The 24,010-nt window shown below is 41.2% G+C and overlaps 2 protein-coding genes across 5 annotated transcripts in view; one reads left to right on the top strand and one right to left on the bottom strand.

The window, feature by feature from the left end:
* The window catches only part of LOC100748159 (cadherin-99C), a 76,648-nt gene that overhangs the window by 13,802 nt on the left and 38,836 nt on the right, over window positions 1-24,010 (top strand). The gene's annotated exons all lie outside the window — the stretch shown is intronic.
* Window positions 2,732-6,885, bottom strand: LOC105680332 (uncharacterized protein C15orf61 homolog). 4 transcript variants are annotated; one of them, XM_033319106.1, is made up of 5 exons: window positions 6,606-6,885; window positions 5,127-5,332; window positions 4,376-4,619; window positions 3,982-4,144; window positions 2,732-3,094 (listed from the first exon to the last, which is right to left on the bottom strand). In XM_033319106.1, the coding sequence occupies exons 2-4, from the start codon at window positions 5,226-5,228 to the stop codon at window positions 4,017-4,019; spliced, it is 474 nt and encodes a 157-aa protein (XP_033174997.1). In that variant the 5' UTR covers window positions 5,229-5,332; window positions 6,606-6,885; the 3' UTR covers window positions 2,732-3,094; window positions 3,982-4,016. The 4 variants fall into 4 exon arrangements, with proteins under 4 accessions (XP_033174997.1, XP_012237208.1, XP_024221085.1 ...); XM_012381785.3 differs by lacking the exon at window positions 2,732-3,094 and having other exon boundaries at window positions 3,929-4,144; XM_024365317.2 differs by lacking the exon at window positions 2,732-3,094 and having other exon boundaries at window positions 3,929-4,144; window positions 6,809-6,884.

A 24,010-nucleotide genomic window follows, 5' to 3' on the forward strand; every position in this document is an offset into this window, starting at 1 on the left:
GAAAATATTCGCACGAATGAAAATTATAAGTCCGTTAACGAGTTGGCGATTTGTTAATTACGACGATCGGATAAAACGCTCGACACGTTTGGATTTTACGATTTACTTTTACGCTGGAACATGGACTAGTACGTTATGATTAGTTGTAGCAAAGTTTCAGAAAATTTGGCGTTCAAAGTAGATGATAAATAACAATTACTATCGATGTTACGTATTTGTTATTTGATCTTTTATTTCATTTTATTTTAAGCGAATAATTTAGGATATCGATGTACGAATTTCGAATTGAAATATTACGAGACGATCGTTGTCTCATACCTAATTTCCAAGAGTTGCGTGTAAATCCATCCGATATCCAAAGTTACAGGAACTATAAGGTACGAAAGACGTTACGTCGTGTAACAGGATTGTCAAAGATCGATCGTATTCGCGAAACTATGTACACCAAGCATCGTATCTCAATCGATAACGTGTCTATGATAATATGCTGCGGAATTGAAACTGCGTCCTGCGGAATTTAAGCGAACCGGATAGAATACAGCCGCGTTGCGTTTAATTGTACGCCTTTGGTACGTGTGCTTCGCGTGTTCGTCATTAATATACGACGATTAATCTGTTGAATTAATCTGTGCGATGCATCACGCTGAAGGAGGATCAGTTCAGGATGTTATTAAAGCTAGGTTGCGTTAATTAGAAGTAACATGGAATTGGCGGGGAACTAGAACGCGATGTGTATAAACGGTAAGATAGATAAATAAATGTACATATAGATGGGGGGGGAGAGAGAGAGAGAGAGAGAGAGAGAGAGAGAGAGAGAGAAATTCGATCATCCAGTGAAATTTAACCGATGCGTTTCGTAAAAACGAAACCAGCAGCAGATTATCTGTGCGTATTCACGATCTGCGTTTCAATTACCTCGATACGGAGACCCGCTTGCAATCAAGTTACGAAGTCACCCGGTGCATCTCATCCACGTGACTTATATAACGCATGCTCTCCTCGAAAACTCGTCTCGGTGTAAAAAGTCGGGCGTTACGAGTTAATTGCGACTCCTTTCGGCAATTGCATTCGGTTGTGAGAATATTTCGACGTTCACACGGATACGCCTTGAACGCGTTGCGTCATTGGGTGGGAACGATGATGCGAGACAACGAGGACAATGCGAAGTAACTGCGAGAACCGAGAGACTGTTTTACGAGGGCGATTATTTTCGTGACAGTGATCTGTTTCGACCGCGTTCGTTTTAACAGAGGAAGGAACGTCAGTTGTGACTGTCTTTCGATGCTTTGACTCGGTTCATTTTCGGTGGGTGTCGCGCACCGATTATACGAAATAGCCATTTGCACGTGGACTCGTTCACGTACCGCAAGAAGGATGCCTGTTGCAGTTCTCGCGCACGGACAATGCCATTCCATTATTTCTGCGTTCGAGAGCCACGCGAATATGTACCATTGTAACCATGATGGAGTAAACGCGGGATGAATGGTAGCGAGATTGTACGATAGGCGCACGAGGTTGTCCGATGATACCGTTGTTTACGCGCGGGGGACAATAAGCAGGTTAGAATAGACGATGACTTATTCCACGGTCAGGAGACAAGATGCGAATCGCGTAGCTCGTCTTTTTGACGTATGTAAATGTTTCTTTTGCCGTCAGCTTTTCTCTCCTCTTGGCGGACGTTAGCTTCATTGGTATATACGAATATTTATCGATTTACTGGCATTGAAAGACGCTAAAGCATTTTAATATTGTAATAAGTTCGAAGGCTAGATGGATAGCATCTCTAATTCGAAATGTTTTGACCAATCGAATACGCAAATAGCGATCGCTGGTCTTGTGTGAATTAATTGTGCGTGACGCAACTTTACGACTTCGTTGCAAACTCTTTCAACGATCGGATCCTCCGTCCACGTCCACGACTTTACGTCTACGTTAAACAGCGTGGCGCGTTAACACGTGCTCGGAATGTAGACGAGTCTCGCGTGGATACAAGGTGTACGATCGGTCCGTGTGATTCCCGCACAACTGCAATCGGAGTTCCGTTCTTCTGTACGGAAGACACGCAGGTCCTTCGGCTTGGTCGATGCCGATCTTGTCGACTTGGACGGTATTACAAGAGGAGAATTAATGGCTTAAGAGTGTACGGTACCTACAACCTCTAACTTTAAGTTACTCTTTTTCGACGTTAATCTCAATCACCGACTACAATGGCACACCTCTTTTCAATCGGAATAAATGTTTCAATTTATCATCGACTTGCTAAATCGTATTACACGCATCGATGATTCTTTGATAATTTTTTATACTCGAAGTAAAACAAAGTAAGTTTGAGTCTTACTCGTTAATTATCTAATTGTCTATATATTGGGTTAACAGAGACATCCACAGTAGGATATACGCATACGTATATGATTTATAAAAAAAAGTCTGCTTGAAAAAATCGATACTAACGATAGACGATAAATGATAGATGTACGATATACACGTTACTCGATATTAGTAATAACTTTCCGAAGGTAAGCGATTGAAAGGACTTATCGTAGTTTCGAAGAATTTATTCGAACAAGTTGATAGCGTTATTACTTTAGAGAGGAAAAATGAAACACGTATGAACGATACCTAGGTCTAGGAAAAAGTACAGCTTCCTTTACGGCGCAGCAGTACCGTCATCGAAACGGGATGTGGTTAAGTTCAAGGAGCCAATATAAATATGTTAGATTTATCGGACATGTAATAAAAGTACGAGTTGTTGTATTTGAATATTTATGGCAAGCTGTATTTTACGTCGAATGGTGGCAGGAAGTACGTCCAATCACCAACGCTTGTTGTCCTTTCGAAAGGTGATGTCTCTGCTCGCGGTCGAGTAAAGCGCTGTGACAACGACATAACGTATAACGCGTATCGAGCCTTCGATAGGACGATTCTAGATATCGCGATAGTCGCTAGGATGGCTTGGCATTAGGCAGCGATACCAGTAGGTCGAAGGTTGCTGATGTGGCGTACAAAAGCTGCGCAACAGGTACAGATCTTCCTCGGTGAAAGTTCTTTCGCCATGTTCCGACGCCTATCGTCATCTCCGTCGAGTGAAAGTCATCTGTTAATTAAATCTTTTATTTGTGCCTTATCGAGAAAACTCGGTGCCAGTTGTTAATCTTTTCGCTAAAGTTTCTACGCGATTCTAAAACTATACGATTCTTCGTTATTAATCATCGACACTAAGATATCGAGTCTTATCTAGAAGTTAGATCTTTTGTACAAATATTTCTAATTTTTTCAAATTGTTTAACCAATTCTCGTTCAGCTGGCTCAAGAAATTCCTTCGACCGCGCGTCGTTAAACGATTGTTCGGCAGTCGTGAGTTAATTATTTATCAAATGAATTATTAATGCGATGAAACGGAACTTGCCGCGTCTCGGGCGCGTTGCGATTGTCTCTTATTGTATTGCTCTTTACGCGACGTCATAAAAGGAACATTAGTCATCGTAGGTCAGGAACGCGATCGCTGTATATCAAACGCAAGCCGAATCTAAATCACGAGTTTCACTTTATCACGCTTTATTGTCTTCGAATCAGTCATCGTCGGGTCATTAGGTGCTTGCCAACAAACGTGCACGGTTCCTTTTTACGCAGTAGGAAATGCTATTATCTTCTCTAAAAGTCGAATCAACGGATAGATGTCTATCACCTCATTCAAATGCACCGATATAGTCGTACATTTGTACATGCAGCTACTTAATTTGGATTCATAATTTTAATAAATGCAATTGCACGACGGAACGGAATACGTTCCGTCATAAATATTCTAGCTAAACGTCGGTTAAGTAAAACGGCAGATTTTATAATCGAAGACCGTTTGGAACGTATCTCGTGTGTGTGTGCGTGTGTATGTGTGAGTGTGTGTGTGTGTGTATGCATGCGTACGAATACGTTAAATTCTATAGCCTTTTCATTTGACGTTTTATTTACATCATATAAAATTACCTTTAATTAATACAATGTGTACATCTACGTGTATATCAGTACATGGAACCTTTGTCCTCGGGCAGTAAGAAATATATCACTACGTTTCCTTGGGACGTATTCACGATTTCTCGGTGTCTGATCAATAAAATTGCTGCCAGTCCATACATTAATGTAGGTATACCTGATAGGATAAGAAATAAGATCTGAAATAGCTAATCGTCGTTAATTATAGTGGCGAGACGCCACGCCAGGCGTCGAATCTCCGCCGTGTACTTTCTTCGGTATCTTTGGATGGAAAAAATGTGAACGAAGGTAAAGGACGGATGGATCGTGTAAGAATGACGATGAGCGCGTATCGACGTGGCGAGGCACCCTTTTATTTTTGATAAATACGGTATGAGAAAATGTATACCAAGGTTCAGAAGCTTGATCGCCTTGAAAAATTTGTCCTCGGCGCTGAGGTCCTGTCGTGGCCTCTTGGTACAGTGATATTTGATGTATGGAAAGCAGCCGGTTCTAAGTACATGATAATTACTGTTGCCTACTGGCCAATTGAAGTGGGACATCCCTCTTTGATCGTTCACAACGTCGGCATACTTGACAAAATACGAAGTCCATGGTGGCTCGTTCGTTTGCAGGAGATAACTTGTTAAGACCTGTTTGTACCGTAACGACAGCGAGTTACTTTGTATTCCCTCGTCTATCTGTTTTACCAATGTCCGTTTCGTCGATCGTTTACAGCTATGGCATTACAGGATGGCATTATGGCTCCCGTTACATACCGGTAAGCCTCGATTATCAGCTCACGCGTCTCGTTCACGCGGATCGTCATTCGGTATGAAAACGTCGAATTGAACGACGATCTCGAAAGTTTAGTAACTATGTGAAACGAATAAATACTTGCATAGGTAGGAGGTGTCGCGTATCTTGCGCGCGAATCGATAGATTCTTAGGATCTGATCGATCGAAAGTCTCGCGAGAATTCTCATGGTAATCGACTGCAGTTCAATAGGAAGGGAAATTCTCGGAAACGGTAGTCGGTTTTGCGCGACCGTGTCGACACTGAATGTCGTATGTAAGTACGTACGTGCGTGATTGGTGCGGAGGATCGGGCAGCGATCGACGAAAAAGAAACTCGATGTAAAACTGAGTACGAAACTTGCCTCGGATGCCGAAGGTTTGGTCTTTTTGGAAGCAATCTTCAGCCAAGTACCGTACGGACAAACGACGAGTTTCCTTTGTGTGGACAAGACTTTTACAAGCATTCGACCACTGAAATTTTGTCCCAGGTTTCAATCGATCAAGTTCTCCTAAGAAATTTCATGTTTCTTCCTGTCTGCTCCAAGTCTCAATCTCAGCGTGAAACGACCTGCAATCGCACGATTTATTCGAGTTTGGTTTTCTTTGATGAACTTTGCGATCTTACGAGAAAGCGCGTCTATAGATAGATAGGCGCACCTGCGATCTAGAGAACTGTGCCATATACATACGTACTACCAACATATACATATACGTAGTACGTTACCTATGTATCGACTGTTTGCAATGGCTATATACAGGGTGACCCACGCAACTAGGACTAACCGAGGAACAGGCTCTATCTATAATCTATAATCGATAAAATGGCGAGACAAAAGTTTTAACAGTTTGCTTTCAAATAACATACTTTGCTCGTATCGTTTATCGTTATTCGTTCAAATATGTAAATATGAAAAATTTCCCTTTCCTTCGAGTCGTTGGTAATTGGCCGTTAGCCAATAGACAAAGCTTTCTCGTGCTGTTGTTGGCGTTCATCCTGTAGAATGCAGAATATAGAACACCGTACGGCGAATGTATCCTATCTCTGTACGTGTAAGGAAAGTAACCAGCGAGCCTGTTGGTTTCGCGAGTTTCTCGTGGCACGTTGTATTCTACCTTTCTAAAATAAATCCATGGCGAGTGCCATGCAAAATGTCAAGGTTAACGGGGATCGATTTGATCGGCTAGTGGAAAATCATTTCGAAGCAGATTTCGGTGCATTCGTTTGCATTCGCGAACCATGATCGTGTTAGCATAAATACTTGTACAGTAACCGATTGCTATTTTTTCTGTCAACCATTAGATATTCTTATAGTAGCATTTTTTTAATTCACTTTACTTTTGCTACGTTAATAGCACGATAATACCACGTTTAATTCGCGTATTTGATAAAGTAACTATAGATTTCGAAACGATAAAGCATTCTAACGTTTATATTGTTACGACTGTTATACACTTTCTGTACAAAAATTATCTTTAAATATCTCTTTCGATCGATTGTCGGGAAATATGTACGTAGTTATCTAAATCAGTTGTTTTAATATATCGTTATATGTTAATTATGTATTAATTTAATTTTTATACTATTTTATACTATAATTTTTGTACAAGTGTGCTGTTCTTCGATGCATCCAAGTGAAACGTCTTTTTACGGAGGAAATACGCGTCATACTACGTAATGTAATTCGGCAATACGTGAGAATAGCGTTCTAACATTCTAAATTTACATGGAAGTTGCATTAAATTAACGGAAATTGATGGATGTTGGCAGAAAATTTTCTGCACCTGTTTGAAATATCGTGGCCACTCTCTGGCCGTTGCTGAGGTAAAGCGCTTTTACTCACGTTTCGTCGCATGCGCAAGAAACTCGCACTCCCGGGTTGCGAAGAAATGTACACGTCTCAACGTGTTACATCCGTACTTCGGGATTCACGATTCACGTTGCTTTTAACGTAGATCTCTTCGTTCAATGGTATCCCACGTATTCGCGTATACAATTCTATGTGTATAACGTGCATAGATGATACGCATATGTGTATATACATACGTCGATCACGAAAGGAATTATACGCGAAGTGACTGGTTGTATTATTAGGTCAACTGGTTCTGGCGCTACCATCGGTGTACAGTGTACATATTGATCTTCCGTGGCGGTCTTTTCGAATCTTCTTAAGTTACGTAGATCTCATAATTATTAAACACCGCTGATAGAATTGATTCTTCTTTCGAGCGAGTGATCGACATCGTTAAATATCATATATATAATTTATTTAGACGGCAAAGAGTTACAAGTGTTATCACATCTGTGTGAGATTATGCTATTATTTTTATATTTCAGTTATATTTTATATTTAATATTTGCAAAATAACGATAGTGTTCATGACAACGACCATCTGTCTGTGGTATATTATTTATATTCAACAACCTAAAAGGGATAACGATTACATGAAACGTTCTTGTACGAATAGAACACCTGTACGTATATACTTGAGTATTATGATCTATGTATGTTTCTAGCGAGATTGGAAAAGTATGTGCAACGAATCGTTATTATTATATATTGGTTACTTTGATATTAGGCATTTGAAAAGAGCAATCGCTTGGCAACTGTCGTTTCGTAAAATCGCTATCTCAGCGTAGTGAAAAAGCTTGAACTCGAAGTCGATTCGCGATGACGTCGACTGTTCACTGATCGTTTTCAATTTCTTTTTTGTTTCGACTAGGTTCCGTCTGTAACCTAGCGACGGTAACGGAGCAAGTAATCATCGTTACATCGGTATCTCGATAAAGACGATCAGAGTGTCGCGATGGTTGATCGTTCGATTCTTGGTCTAAGTGTCCAAGCTCGAATCGCTATAGAATTCGAGAACGAGAAATATTTATTTCACTGTGGCTACACCGGTTTACGATTATATTACGGGCTAATCGACTAAATCATCGCGAGGATCGTAATTATCTTCCTTGGATGAGATTCACTGATCGAAGAGTAAACGGAGGTGGAAGAATCTCATAGCGCGCCTATTTGTCCGCGAAAAGATTCGGAGGACTATTACCGAGAGTAAAAACGATATGCGATATTTGTAGGAAACATTGGTTCATAATATTCGCATCGAAGTAACAAAATCAATCAATAAGAATTTATTTTCTTTTCGCATTACTTTGTCAAAATTTGGTTACATAAGATGCAAATGAATGGTCATTGTATTCGAGTTTCTCGTGCTTCCTACTAGCCGTAATTACATCCGAATATACATTTCTGCGAAAAATAGCTGTTGGTTGGAGAGTTTCGCAGAAACACGATGCCGCTGGTCGGCTTGTATTTCTGGGACATTCTATTTGCGTATATTTACGTTTATCTCGATGGACATATTCTTATGCGATATGCGATATGCGATATGCGAGCCTCTGTTGGGGAAAGACGCGTGTGCACTCGGAGCCACGCACGGCAAATATCAAAGTCATGATACGTTGCTTACTTCGATGAACGTCTACGAGTCCGCGATATACATAAACGATGTAACCGCCATGCGCCTCTTCGGTTGAGCTTGCCCCTTCGTTATACGCAGCACACATTCGTATATGGATCTAGGTGTATTCGTTCGGAATTGAAAATCCCAGCCACCAGAACACGCGCTTAACGGGACGACTGAAGGGACGTCCTCGTCTCAACGTCTGACGTCGCGTCGAGCCGTGTCGCGCCGCGTCCGGTTCCGCCTTTCCTTTAAATACACAGAATACAGCGGCGAAACGGTATTTTTCGTTGTAAATTGCACCGGACTGGCTGGTCGTTTCTTGGCACATTCGGTCAACCATGTTTGCAGAAGGTCTGACAGTTTTTACGTATATCGGCGGACCTGACGAACTTGGTGACGCAGATAGATTGTACAGCGAGTACGATGGCGTTACTCGCGATGAGAACGACATGTAATCGCATAAATTTCAATTGTTGAACGTTTGAAAGTTTCGCTGGTTTGTTAACACTTTGCTATCACGTCGTCGAGTTTCTAAGAAATTTGCTCCAACTATGAGCGCAAGTTTCTAGCGAGTTCATTAGTTAAGGAAAGTTATACCGTATATGAATAATTGGAAACTTAAATCCTGAAAATGCGTAGCTCTCATTTTTATCCATTTTGTAGCAAAAGTCTGGCGTTAGTTGAAACTTAACGTTAATACAGTTTCAATACGATTCGATTTACGTGTGATTTAAAAGCAATATATAATACTTATATTTGATTCAATTGTGGATGACTTATTGAGATTCAAACTGATCACGTATAATTTATTCGACGATGTTATTTCTAGTTAACGTTTAGAGTCAGGATGGCGATATTCGCCTATCTTCCTCAAACTTTCAGCAAGATTAACGACACCTAGTTCCTCCTCGCTTATTATTCTCGGGTCATGAATTATCATGTCTGTTGCGTTCATTTAGCGGGTTCTAAAGTTTATATACTAGAATGTTGCTGTTTGGTGTTCGTTTTTCAGTGGGTCTACACACATGTAGGCCCAAACATGTATTACCATAATTTAAAGTCTAAAGTCTCGTAGAGAAAAACGGAGAAGGAGAAGGAGAAAGAGAAGGAGAAGAGTGGTACTTTTGCGAAGGAACTCGTTCAAGGGTTGTGAAATTCTCGTGTCGCGATGCAAAATTTTATGCGAGAAAGTATGCTGGCGCTCTGTCGGTTTAACGTGGCCGCGAGAGGTGCAGAAACGAGAAAGCCTTTGACTGAAAATGTTGCGTTTACATAATGAAATTTGTTGGCGAGAATTTAACGACGGCTCCCCTGGCCGGATGCTAAGAATCTTTTTGTTGGTCATTGCGGTATCGCGAACAACATGCGGTTCGTGGTTAGACGCGGATGCAACCAAAGAATCACAAACGGATTTGCTTTCCATCCTAAGAGCCGGCTGTTCTGTCTTACCTTGCTATTCCTTCTATACGCTTTCATCTTCGCTCTTTTCCTTTCTTATCCTCGCGCGAACGAGGTTCGACCAATGGCAAAATGCATTTTTTTAATTTATATCCTTTTAAATTATATCCTTTTCGAAACGCGATCAGTCCGATTCTCTTACAAGTTTACCAAGTCTACCGGCCCGTTCATTTATTTTCTCAGTTTTAAGATACGAGTTCGTATATCATATCATCCGTTAACGTTCTCTTGAGTGTTAAATCTGTATTAGTAGTAGTAGTAAATTAGTAGTAGTATATCTTCGCAACCACGTCGAACGATTTCGAACAACTTGACTTTTAGTTTGCGTTTACGCTCGTTAACGTAGCAATTTTTCTTCCTTTAAGATCGTTTGAATTCAGACAACCTAACTGTCAGCGAGAAGCTTCGGGAAGAGGGAAAAGTAATTTTATTTATTATTATAAGTAACGTTATTACGCGAGGCACAATTTCCATTTGCTGTGGTAATACGTATCGTTCTGGCAGTGCTTTCAGCTTCTGTTTCTCTCTTTCTCATTATCGATGAGAGTTATTCCGTGGCGCGATAGCTAGATCGGAATGACACGCCGATTTCGCCGAAACTCCTTCAGGGTCGTTGTTCTTGAGAGCGAGAATCTACCTTTTAATCCCTTCGAATGGATGATATCGTAAACCACACACGAAGATAATCGCTACGGTGTACTTGGAAGATCCGCCGGTTGCGTGGCATCGTGTCGTGTCGTGTCGCTTCGTGGTGTTTCTGCGCGTGCGAATGCCGCCGTATCGCGTAAGTTCTGACGGGAAAGCGAGGACGGCTGGAATTTTGCGTCGTAAAATTCCATCAACGCGCTGCTCTCGCGAGAAGAACGATAAACTCGCGCGTGTTTCGTGCAACGGTTTCTTCGTTCCTTCGCTTTCAACCCTCGACATCGAATTCCACAAATATCGCTATCACTCGTAACGAATTTTCACACGGTCCACCTATATGTAATTACGAGCTGTCGAAATCCTCCCGGTTTCAGTTGCTATTGTTCTTTCAACGGACAAGCCGTTAGGTAATGAGCTGTGTTTTGTAACGGGAGTAAAAGGTGCTCGGTATCGTTGCGTAAATATCACTTTCCGATATATTAGTTATGAATTGATACCAAACGAGGAAATGGAGATGGAGATGCAGTCTTTTTTAAAATTAAACAATTACTTTCCGAGTAAAGTTTTTCGGACAATTCGTCCGTACGTTTGCGTTCGTGGACTTTGGATCGCTGCGATAGAAGCATGTACCGTAAAAGGTCGGCGATTACTCCGTACGCGTAATAAATGCTTTGCAATGTTGGTCCGATAGCCCCGAGTTCCGACCCAACTCTTCTTTTTCTAGTGCGTATTATCGTGAAGCACTCGGGACCACTCGCTAGAGAAACGTATATATCACGAAGAATGTAAGTACGGTGCGTGAAAGAAAAGGATGCATCTTTTATCTTGTCGAGAGATCAACGTCGTACGAGTATAACGCGTAGCTGTCGTCATCGCGAAACACTATGCATGCCCTCGTTCTGTATGCGCGGGCGAGAATTGCAGGTGCGTGGGCAAAATCGAACGGATCTCGTTAGCAAGATGAATGGAAAAGGAACACGTTTGGATGCTCGGCGGATTTTTATTCGCTTCGCTTCTTACCACCGATCGAGAGTTTCACGCCGGCATATAGTAACTGTCCCTTTCCGTGTATTATGAAAGCTTATCGAATTACGAAACGCTTTGTATTTTTATAGCACGTAATCGCTTTACATATTTTCTGAAAAATAGTTTGTTAGATATTCGCGAATGATAAATAGAAAAGGCGCTTTTTCTTTCTTTCTTTCTTTTTTCCTTTTTTTAGGATAACGTTGAATCAACGTGTCCATGATTGGTATGATTTTGGCTAGGACGTTCGATTATATTCGTCAAATCGAAAGTCGTTCCATTTCGGTCTTTGTAAAAGGTTTTCGATGTTAAGCGACCAAGTTCTCGAGAAAATATCTTGGAAAAATTACGTCGTATAAATACATATGATTTATGAAGATTATGCCGGACGATCGTATGCCGGACGGATGTTTTACGGTGCTGTTGGCATTCGCATCGACGCGACTTTGTCGATCACGGTGGCAGTCGTGACCTTTGATATCGCATCGTTTTTTGGTGTGATCGTTGAAACGGCGATTACAATCGGATGGATGGTCGTTGGTGGCTTCGTTCATCTTTCAATGTTTCGTAGTTTGTCTGTTATCGATCGAATAGATTTCCTTTTGTGCGTCGGATTTTATTTTCTATTCATCGAGTCCTTTGCGGCAAAAGATGCCGCGCAAATGTCTAGTAGCTCGATAAAGGAATTGTTCGATGGCACGATCAGTGGCAAATTTCTTAGTCAAGAAGGAAGTTACGAGTGGGAACGATCGACGGTAAATTCAATTCAATTTTATTTTTGTCTCCAAAACTAACGTACTTTGATTTTCAGTAGGAACAAAATATCAAACAGTTTCAACGTTATCAAGTTGCCGATTAAGCTGCGATTTAGGATTATGATGTTTATTATTAGGATTAGGAGGACAGTTTTATGCATGTTGCACGGATTACGGGTTAACGTGCACACGGTGGACCACCACGATATTGTGGTCTCATTACGCCGGGTTTCGTCACGGCTTAAACGCAAACCATGAATCCAGGTCACTCGCGCAATTCCGTGAGAATTGCAGGAGACAATACGGGCGTAACAATTTTATTTCACCGGTAAATTGGTAGATGCAGATGTAACGTCTGTATTCGAAGTTGTTGCACAGAAAAGTGAATTTACTTTGTTTCTTATGATATTTGATACTTTAAATGAATTATTTTGGTATTTCTATCTATTTTCTATACGTATCGTTTAATTTGATTTTTATCGTTACTTATCGATTACTGTTTAACGTTTAATCGAAGGCAATCGAGTGGTGCGAAGCATGCGTATAGAGTAGAGAACGAGACGTTGGAAATCACCGACCAGCATCAGTGATATCGCAATAATCCGGTCGTAAAAATGGACAAGATACGTATGTATATAAAAATGTTCCGATATATGTACGTTTGTACATACAGAAATGAAAAGAGAAAAGGAAAAATGTGAGGAAATGGGAAAAAATCTTTATTCCGGCCCATTTTCCTCCAAAGACGATAAGGTACGATGAAAGGAAAGATTTCAAGTGCCTCACCCTGTATACACGAACCGGTCGGCATTCGTGCTTCATATTTCAAGCGCAAAAATACGGCGGCTTAACGTTTCTCGAACAAGAGGTAGAAAAAGAGGCAGTAGAGACTCAGAGGCGCAGGTTTGGTTCTGGCCGCGACCAGAGCGTAAGATGGCACTCGAATGGCTCGCGTCGAGAGACGAGTATCGCGTGCATACGCTTAGAACTGGTTTGCTCGGGCGTACGAGAAACGGTGTCCTTAAAGAAAATGGAAAGGTGGGTCGTGTTGGAGAAGATGCCTTCTATCTTCCCGGGGGCTGTGGCTCGGTCGATCGGTCGTTCGTGCATGCATGCACTGCACACGCAACTCTTGTGTACATGCTTGCTTACGCGGGACGCGACGACACAGTCACGTTACGAGCGATCGCGTCGATTCGAACCGAGTGGAACCGCCGCGCTGGTTTCCAGTTTCTATCGAAAGCGTGGCGATGTTTCGTAATTACTCGGTTTGGTCTTTGCGCACGGTCACTGTTCGCTCCGCTCGATTCCAATTATACGCTGTTGACTCGGTTGACTGACGGCCGTCCACTTTACGCCGATTGAAACGTTCTTCGTCGCTGCGCAAAGGCAAGCCGCTATTGCCAATTTCCGTTGTCGCGAATCTCGCGAGCAAACTTGCTAGCTTTTCACCGATGACGTTATTGATTCTCGAAGGGAACTCGAAAATCTGTTAACAAAGCCGCGTTCGTGCCATTTTCCTTCGTACCATTCCTTCGTTCGTGCCATGGCATCGTACAGCGTAATAATAATAATCGTAAGACGTGTAATTATTTTGTACTGATAATTTTGATAAATACAACTGAAATCTCAGTAGAACCTGTAGTTTCGCGGCAGGGAAAGTATATCGAGAAATGTATCTATATCGATCGCTTCAAATTCTTCGAGTTTGATTCCATTGTAAAAAAGAGTAGGTCGATTAAAAACTTACAATAGTTATTCTATAAGGTATAACATTTATGTACTTTGTTTTAGTTCATAGGTTAATTAATCGTCGTGGTTTAGAGAAAGAGGAAAATAATATAAGGCGTACAGATAGATAAAATGAATTAAATAAATGAAATAAAATACAGGATGAGGAAATCAAAGGTTACTACTCTTTCGCGTGTTTGTTCGATATAGGATAACATATGTACTGATTAGAAATTCATGCGAGAGATCGGATATGTATCTTACAGAAAATATACGGAATATCGATCGTGATTATAACTGTCAACGAGATTGGTAACCCATGATTAATTTTCTTCGTCCCTTCTCCTGTCTTTGTCATAGCAGTTTATCTCGCTTTGAAATGTTTTTAATTATTGCGATAGATGGGATTTTTTTTATTATTTCTCGGATATACTCTTAGATCGTAGAGAGATCGGACAGAAAGCATTATGTAAAGGGTACTTCTGATTAACGGAGCGCGGCTGTGCGTCGTTCGAATCCGGTTTTCATGACATAAGCTACGTGGCTTGAATCGGTGGTACATATCTATCAATGAGCGTGTACTAGTATTTCGATACGCGTACCAGGTATGATACATACATCGGATGCGTTTACTACTTGGGCGCGTCTATATTTACAGTGAATGGCGGTAATTTGAAAATCGGGCAACATTCGGTGACTTACAATTGGTCGATAACTATAACGTAAAAATGAACCGTCGAAAATGAACTTTTTAGTTTGCAAAATTGTTCGCCATAGGAAAGTTACTCAATTTTCTTGGAATATTATTACTATTAGCATATTTATTATTAAGGATGTTTGTTAAATTGTCACGAAGGTATAGAAAAAAGATATTCTAACAGGCATTTTTAACGAAATTAACAAATGACTCGCCATGTTATCGATCATTTATGAAAAACGCGTGCTTCTCATACGCGTTTTCGAAAGCGTTTCACGACTGCGACTCGTATGTGCTGAAAAATAGGCTGGTTGTACGGTGGTTGTGAAAGGTTCGCGATCAGTTTCATACAGGTGTACAGTGTTCGCGTTAGTCAGAGATCTGGATGGACATGTACGTCTCGTAGTAGGTATCCAACAGGTACTTGGTACAATGAGATGCCTAAGTATGCGCCGCTGGAACGTTATCAACGAGCTAACCTAACAGGTACCTGGCGTGTAACGATTGGCGGGAACCATAAATCGATCGTTTAATTGCTCTCCCGTCGCGAGGCGTTTTACTAGCCCATCGATTCGCGTTGGTGCTCCTTCTACGTTTGAAGAAGCCCGAACACAGTTACACGCTTATCCATGACCAGCAGGAAGATCGATGTCGGTGAAACCTCGGTGACTCGAACGAATCGCGAAGCAAGCACGAATTGCCCTGCTGAAAACGCGGAAGTCGTGACCGTGGTACCGACTGCTAGTATAGATCTTTGCTTGAAATCCTACATATTGTAACGCGGAATTTGGAATTGGAGTCTCGACTTATCCTATCTCTCTTGGCTTAACGCTGCTATGCGATGACTCGATTTCTGTCCAACAACAATATCGCTCTTTCTTTTTATATCATATCGCTTTTATATCGCCGTTCTCGATTTAAAAATCCCTCTCCTATTATTATTATTATTATGAAAATCTATCCAGCTGTTTAATACTCGCGATCGGACGCTTTCCTTGCACGCTTCTTACATACGAGGTTTTATTACTCTTGTTGACGTCTAAATCTCTTCAAATGTATACTTATATTCGATCGAAGGTTAGCTTATCGTCTCTCTTAACCGTACGTAATCGTTCAAATCGACGAACGTTATGGAGAAAATCGATGCGCGCCCACGTTCCATGAATCGTTTTGCCGAACACAAAGTGCGATAAATCGACGCTCATTGGCTCGTCGGTTCACCGTGTTTTCCTTAATCTACACGAAAGATATAGAAGCGAGATCGATCAATTATTATCGGGTAACGTGTATTACCTCGCCATAAACGTTACGAGCTGGTCGATTGACAACGTCAAGAAAGGAAAGAATAATTGCTATATACGGTTCCGGTTTGAATAGAATGGAACACATCCCTACGAATATTTATCGAAACGGTTACTCCATTCTTCAACCATAAAACGATCTATCAATGTGGTGGCTAGAATCATCGGCGATACTACACGTCTATATAAAGCGAATCCTTTGCCGCCTACGGTCACGCAGTAACACGTTTCGGATCTGTTAGCCATTCGTCGGGGATTGCCGTGGTCGATTCCGTCGGAAATGCCCTAGAGTTCCATTTTTTCGATTACGTATCACGTATCACGTATCCGTGGTATAGATCTTGTTAACTTTAATCGGAAATCGGTCGTACGCGTAGTTAATTGCTTACGTTTGCTAACCGAGAGCGGTAATACGGAGGTTTAGCTCTGCTCGGTTAACGCGACGAACTCAACGAGAATCAGATTTACGATTGGAACAATAACTGTGAGATTGTCGGTTTGTTTGTCAAATCTCGGCTGCGACAGTAAGATTCTCAGGTTACATATGAACAGGCTATTCGTACAAGTTTTGCAGAAAGTTTATGCTAAGTATTAGAGATCTTTAGAGAGAGAAGTAGAGAGAAAATTGTTACGTACTTGTACCGAAACGGTATAGAAGCTGAATTTTATTACTTAACTCTACGGTATTTACGATTTTATAAATTTTGAAAAAAAAAAAGAAAGAAAAATACCGAGAGAATCGATTTTATCGCGTACGCGAAACGCTATTTCAAGTATTTGAAGAATTTTCGTTTCGTTGGAAATAAATAGGAGGAGAAAAATGTCGATAAGGATATGGTTGGTAGCTCTCGATGAAAATCTTTCGTATTTCTCGCTGCCAGTTAATCGTGCGAAACGATGTTGTAAAATTTGAAACGTTCGACGGAGGGAAAGAAGCACTCTCACATGACGACACCCACATGTTCTTCGTATAAACGGATGCACGACAATATTGTTCCGATGCTTTTATACGTATCATCTTTGATACAGAGACGCTAACGTTCGTTCCAGCGACTCGTAGAGGCATGCAATCACGGAGCGATGCTGGGAAAAAATTCAAAAACTAGTTCCCTTCGAGTCCGTGTATACGTGTATACTACCCGATCAAAATACGTTCGGTGAATTCGCTGCGGCGCTGTGACGCTCATCGATGGGACAGTTTAAAATAGGAATTCCTTGTGCATCCAAGGGAAACCTCGACCATCTTGGTCGACCGGCAACCCCGTTGTCACTCGTTTTTTTTCGGTGCTGAAATTGTTATGCCGCGAACATCGACCGATGATCCTATATATTTATTCCGATCATCGTAGCTCGAACTTTTATATGCTATTTTACTTCGCTGTTTCAAAGGCAGCTGAGGGAATGCCGTTTATATCATGTGGCGGAATAACGCGTGAACGTTCGCCAAGGTTTATGGACCATAACGTTTCACATTGACACAAAGGTAGAATCGAAGCGTTTCGAATAAACTACGGAAGAATTTACCAGCTTGTTTTCCTTCTTTCTTTTCGTTTCGCTCGCGCTCGTATACACGCGAGTAACGAAACAGTTTTGGCGTATCTGTCGTAGCGTGTCGTAATAGAATAGCTTCAGTAGCATCTACCGATGTTTTATTACTAGAGACGCAACGCAGAGTTAACGTTATGTAAATAGGTACGGTATTACGTCGATCATGTGTTCGTTAATATTTTTTTTTTTAAAGCAAAGTTTCTTGGGGGTGGAAAATTGGTCGTTAATAATCGTCCCGCTCTTAAGTTTCCTCCTTCTCCCTCTCATTTTCTCTGTACTCGAGCTACTTGGCGTTTACTTATTATTTATGACGGCTAATAGCACGAACCTTGTACTCATTACACGCTACTACGGCGAAACCGTATGTAGTTAATTAATAATGATTTTACGAGACGACTACTTTGTCGTAGATACGCTTCTCGAGTCGTATGTTCGTTGTCATTTATTTATTAAGTTTTTGTTCGTTTTCTCTAGAGACAAAAAGTCAGAAAATAGACGAACTTCTACTTTTAAATCTTCTACGTGTTCGGAAAAACGATGATAATTCATTTCGGTAGTCTCTATCGATATGATTATAGATACGACTATAATTATATAAAAATATATGCAGCAATTTTTACCGTTGTTACGATCGATTTCAAGACATTCCTGCGCATATTACCCGAAAGACGACTATTAATCCATCTATCTACACTTAGCTATCTTTACCTATGTAAAATAGCTTGCACGATCGTATTTACATGGATAAGAAGAATTCTTATGGATACGCAGACAGTAAATACGCACGCTAGCGCTCGTGAGAAATACCCAACGACTGCGTAAAGCGGCGATGCAATGCGGAAAAGAAATCGAGCGCGCCTTTATCGAGATATTTTTAGTGTTGTTCGGCCCTTTATAGCACTTTGAGAGTGTCTCTTTATAACGTAATTATCAGTTTTGTGGAGGGAAATGTGGACACGCGAACGAGTATTCGCTGATTGCGCGATCTGTTCGGATCGAACGTTTATCGAAAGTCGCTGCTCGAGTAGCAGCGTGCGTGCAACACGGTTCCTTTGCTCGAGGAAGACGGTACATCGAAAGTCGATCGTCCTTGTCTCGAATTCAAATCGGATAGACGTAGAATTAAATAAGAAAGAATAGATTCGCAACTGTTTATCCATAGGAACAGGAAATTTGGAATAAAATTGAAAATCGAACAATCCCTTGGATATACATATTTATTCGGCGTGTAGAGCACGACGGAGTATCGCAGTCGGTCGTATCTCGGACATCCGAACGATCAGAAACGCTTTGCTGTCGAAAAGGATTTCCTCGCAACCTAGCTGTACTCGTTCCGCATGGTATACTATAATTTATCGCGTTCTCATGGCATGGGAATGGAGTATTCGGGCTGTACGCGTCATAGTTTCCTAGTTATTAATCAAGATACATCGAACGGTTGCTACTTGCCACGTTTTCAAGGTTTCGTAAGTTATTGCGTTCAATTCAAATTCTCGTCGTGGATCGAACGGTGCACAGCCATCGCGCATGCTTTTCAGAAAACTTTTGTGGCTTTGTTTCGAACGCTTTGCTATTTCCGAATTCGTAGACATAAGAAAGGCGAAGCTATTCAACGGTGTAATATTTGTCGTGGAAATAGTAAACGGATGAAAGGAACAAGGTTGTCAAATACCGTGGCATCGATCCGAAATTACGAAACGATACGTCGAACAAAAATTGTTGAAAAATTCTTACGCTTGATAAACATAGTCAAAGATAGTACATCTGCTAAAAAGATTTTCATCTTTATCTATGCGTTCGATGAATTGGACCATTGCTGTTTTTCGTCGATGGTTCTCTCGATGGTGATCTCGTCGTCTTCATCGGGTACGTCTTTGTCTAAATTGTCTAAATTGCGTAATACCCTGACAAAGGTGAAAGTTCTTATTCAAGCCTAGGCAGCTCGTATTTGCTGTGTATTTTAGAAGCTATATGTTCACCGTTTATCGTATCGGTCCAAGTTTCTCAATTTTTAGCGATAAATAATTTCGTCGCGTAAACACTTGGCATTTGGTTGCACGAAATTTCGTATGTCTATGATCGTTATAGTAGAGAGAATAATAATTGAAGTATTTAAAGTAGAAAAATGCAATATATATGTACATCGAAGCGTATCGTCATCGTATTATTTAGTATTATTTATTTATATTTAAAAATTATTCGTTACTATCAACGATTTCAGGGAATGCAGATATGTAGTTACAAATAAAATATTTGTCAAAAACGAATTAATCTTTCTAATTGATCTAGCTAGTTGTACCGTTATACGATTCATAGAACACCTATATGAAAGCGAAAGATTTCAAATGTATGTGTATCGTGTTTGTAGGAAGTACTAAACATTTCTATAGACGCAATTTCCGTGGGATGCATAAAAGAAATATTAAGATTATAGGTATCCCCATACGACTGGCAGTAAAGTACACTTTTATGCCCATTAAGGGGAAACCCGACGAGCAAACGGTGCTTCGGGCTTCCTGCCGGAGATAAGTGAGATACAATCCAACCATCCAAATATTTCGACCCTGCACGACTATTAAAAGCAAATCTTCACAGACGTAAAAAGAACAACAGCACCTTTGGTCGTTCTAATAATTCCACTGGAATTCCATAGAGACGCCACCTCGAATGTCAATGTTTATGAATAAAAAAGAAAGGTATGTTAATGTTTTCAGGTACAAGAGAAAGGAGTTTTCTGGTTTTTACGATCGAATGTAGTGGAACAGAAGCAAGACGTTAGTTACTATAAAAGATTAATATGTCAAGGTTTGGGCTAGGTTTCCGTTAAGAAGAATATCAAATATCCAAAGGCAGCTTTTATGTTGTCATTTCCCCCCGCTCCACCCGCCCCCCCCTTTTCTAACATACGTTTCCATATCCTTTTTAACTAAAACGAAACTCGTGTGAACGGATGTTGGAGGAACAACGCGAACTCGGTGCAGAAATGGTCGTTGTACCTTCTTCGATGTTCTTGGTTGCCTCGCGAGTATTAAAACCAAGTCTTTACGACTCTCTGCGATCTGTTCATTGGTTCTTTGAGACTTTGGAAGAGAAACCTTTGCATGCATCTTTGAACCGGTATTACGCGTCGCACAAAGAGTATCGTGGAGCCAACGAGAATCCACAGCCGATACTTTTCTTTATTTTTTTACCTTTGTTCGTCCAAGTATTCCCTTAGACCATTTTTTTTTTAACTTACCTCGTAAATTTCAGCTTTTTTTATCGCGCGAAATTTTATTCTATTAGACAGCAATTTCTGTTTCGAGTAAAATTCGTTCGAGCCTAATGGATAGACGATTGTCTAATAGAAAAATGTTAGATATCAACGTTAAGAAGAAACTTTTAAAAGAACATAAAACTCGTAGCAACATGAAAAGAATGAAACTTGCGCGACATTGGATTTCGTACCTGTACATTTTTTTGAAGATAGCACTTTTGTAGACACGGTCGAATCGATACGCGGAAAGACTCGTTCGATCGCAGAATCGATCGGCTACGAATTTGATACGCGTCGTTTCGTTGTACAAACTACCGCTCGGATTCGCAACGAACGATAAATTAACAAGACATTCCCTTAGTTGATAGCCGCGTCCAGTGGAAACCAGTGCGATGTCGCGCTTAAGTGAATTGTACTCGCATGTACGTTTCGTTATACTTATTTACGAGCAAGCAGATACGCGAAGTTGGCATAAATAACGTGGGTATAGGTGCACCCATTTCGCCGAGTCTCGGTACATAAATCGTGATTGGTGCCGCGGCGAGATATCCGAGGTTACTCGCGAGCGAGAGGGATCGAAATCGATTTTGTTAGCGGCGAACGAAGAAAAAATGACCTCGTGTCCGTCGTGTCGCGATCGAATCGCGTGCGCAGACGTTTTTATTCCGTCGGAAGTTGGAAACTTGTACCTGTTGTAGGAAAATTTCGTCGTTAGAATCGCGCATGCAACGCGATCAGACCACTTCGAAATATCGAGATTATCGAGCGATGATTCATAATGGCGGAGATGTTACGACGAGCGGAATCGCTGGTCGATCCGGTGTTGATTTATCGAGCGCAATGTGCACGAGTCGGCAAACGTCGTGGGAGAAAAAACGGGTTAAGTTACGATCGAACGTGGTTGGCGCGGGAATCCGCGGCCGCGTCTCTTCCGCGTGGTTAGACGCGCGCCCGAACCAGCGGTCCTTGGCCGCTTCGCATCGCGTCGCGGAAACGATACTCGAGCGAGATACGAAGATCGCGATCAACTTTGTTCGAGTCCGAATGCTGGATGAACGAACCGTGAGCGACTAGCGTTGTTTGATCGGCACCGGTAGCTTACGCGAGTGGCGCATGTTCGTTCGGCCGCGTGCTCTGCCGTTGCTACCGCAAATTTCTTTTGTATTGATCGCAACGAATCGAGCGATAAAGCCTCGTTTCGATCACTCGTCGGATTATTAGTTTCATAGTAGTATAATATATAAATAGTAAATTGGTATATGTAAGACTAAGTAAGTATGTGAGTATTTCAAGCATCGACACTCTTTGGACGCGTCGGTTTAAATCGGTAGGACAAGGATAGCATCGACGAGTCGAGTTACGCAAACAACGAACAAAGTAGCAAAGAAAAAAGGAGAAAAGCGATTGTATTATACAAACGGTAGCGGAAACTGAAACCAGTCTAACGGAGTTTCAATGCAAATCGTAGGCGGATTGGATGTTGCACGACGTATACGACAGGTGTGTTTCATCGTGAACGATGCACGAGCATCGGGAAGCGTGGTCGTGCACCAGAGAACGAATGCAGTTCACGAGAGCCTACGCGTTGTTAGGATCTAGTCGAACGATTCTTAAGAGAAAACAGCCCTGTTCCATACGGTGCTAAAATCCTATCTCTAAAAGAACATCTCGTCTTGAAAGATGTGTCATAAACTTGTCGACGTTTCTCGGGTATTTATGTGATCGCGACGAGACGCGACGCGACGTATCGTTCGTCCCGATTCGTGCGATTCGTTCAGCTTAGCCTGAAAGTCGATCCGCTTTTTCCGTCGACTTTGCCTTTTTTGGATACACTCCGATTAAGAGTATAAGCGGTATTCGAAACGGTATTCCCACGGTATTCAAAATTTGGCGAAGAACGTGACGAACATTGACGCATGGAGTTGGTTCGTGAAAACGTTCTCGAGGTGTTCTCGCGTTATTTCACCGCGCTTCGTCGATACTTGCGTTCTGTTGCTGTGTAACGTAAGTTGGAAGTTTTATTATCGGAACCGCAAACAGCAAATTCTAAATAACAAGACGTATAACGGTTAAGAGAATTGGATAAAACGGTTTAGGAGATAAAAACAAAGAGTACGCTTGCGATTTCCGATTCAAGCAGAACGATAATAAAACGTGTATAAGCGAAACCAATGAGTTTGTCGGTCGACATCGGATATCGGTCCCGATCCTCGTATTTTCCTCGCGATTCGGTCTTGTCTTAGCGATAGTAAATTCCCATTGATCGGAGATATCTGCTGCCTTGCGTATAGCGACAGACAAGTTGTCTTCCCTGCGTTTCAATCGATAGTCTGTATGGAAGCGAAAGTCGGTGGTCTATGTGGATCTCGTGTATCTACAAGAGGTACCGAAAGCCGGTATAAAATCCCGATAGATTTCTCCGAATCGATCTTGACATGTATTATACTTGACTATATATATATATATGTACTCACAGAAAAATGTTGGCCAAGATTCGATGAAAACAACACCGTGTTTAAGGTGTTGTTGTAGGTGATTTCGTAATAGCTACGAAAGATTCGGCTGACACTAAGATTACGAAGGTTTACGAGCGATTAACCTTTTGAAATTATAATGACATCGAGATGATGTCGCGACGCATCGTATTAAAAATTTGTTGCAAAACAGGCATCTGGTTATTTTGCTCTCGTTCGTACACGCGAATGCAACGCGTACGCGATAAACGAATCAAAAATAGTCGTGCTCGAAACGAGAAAAAAGATGAACTAACTATGTACATGTTTGTAAAGGTAATCCATCTTAAGAATACGTATCAGCGCTCGCGACTATCAAAGTCGAGCAAATTTAGAATAGGGCTTACATAGAAAAGAAGCACAACTGTCGCATTTATTATTTATTTTGAAGCAAACATTGTGACTATATTCGTGGAATAATATAAAATATTAATTTGATATTTTGTAGGAACTGTTGACAAATCAACTACAAGTTTTTCGGTAAATATTCACTTTTCGTCGAATAATTTGAGAACGTTCGATAGTTTAATCTTTCGTCTTATAACTTATAACGTATCGAGCCACTTTTGTGATAAATGAATATAAAATATCGCTTTTAAAGTACGCTTTCATTTTAATAGTTTACCCGTTTGCCGATATGCATAAGTAAAAAGTACAGGTTGTACAAAAGTTAGCAAAGGTATAACGGAAAAAATGGGCAAGCAGGCAGAGGTTTAACTTGGTTAAACGAGAACATTGCGCTTGTAGATTATATTGGCGTAAAGATACATGGGCTGACATGGACTATATTCGCTGGCTTTCACCCCTTATCTTTTTCATCGTGATTGCCCTTGCCCCCCCCCCCC

This window comes from Bombus impatiens, unplaced genomic scaffold, assembly GCF_000188095.3.
Source record: "Bombus impatiens unplaced genomic scaffold, BIMP_2.2 scf_0135, whole genome shotgun sequence".
NCBI lineage: Eukaryota > Metazoa > Arthropoda > Insecta > Hymenoptera > Apidae > Bombus > Bombus impatiens.

What these genes read in the sequence shown, in the direction of transcription:
- LOC105680332 (XM_033319106.1), bottom strand. Translation starts at nt 5,228, where the DNA reads ATGCTTGTAAAAGTCTTGTCCACACAAAGGAAACTCGTCGTTTGTCCG. An exon ending in CCAAACCTTCGGCATCCGAG is followed by an intron (nt 4,620 to 5,126) that starts GCAAGTTTCGTA and finishes CGGTACAAACAG; the next exon opens with GTCTTAACAAGTTATCTCCT. An exon ending in GATCAAGCTTCTGAACCTTG is followed by an intron (nt 4,145 to 4,375) that starts GTATACATTTTC and finishes TTATCCTATCAG; the next exon opens with GTATACCTACATTAATGTAT.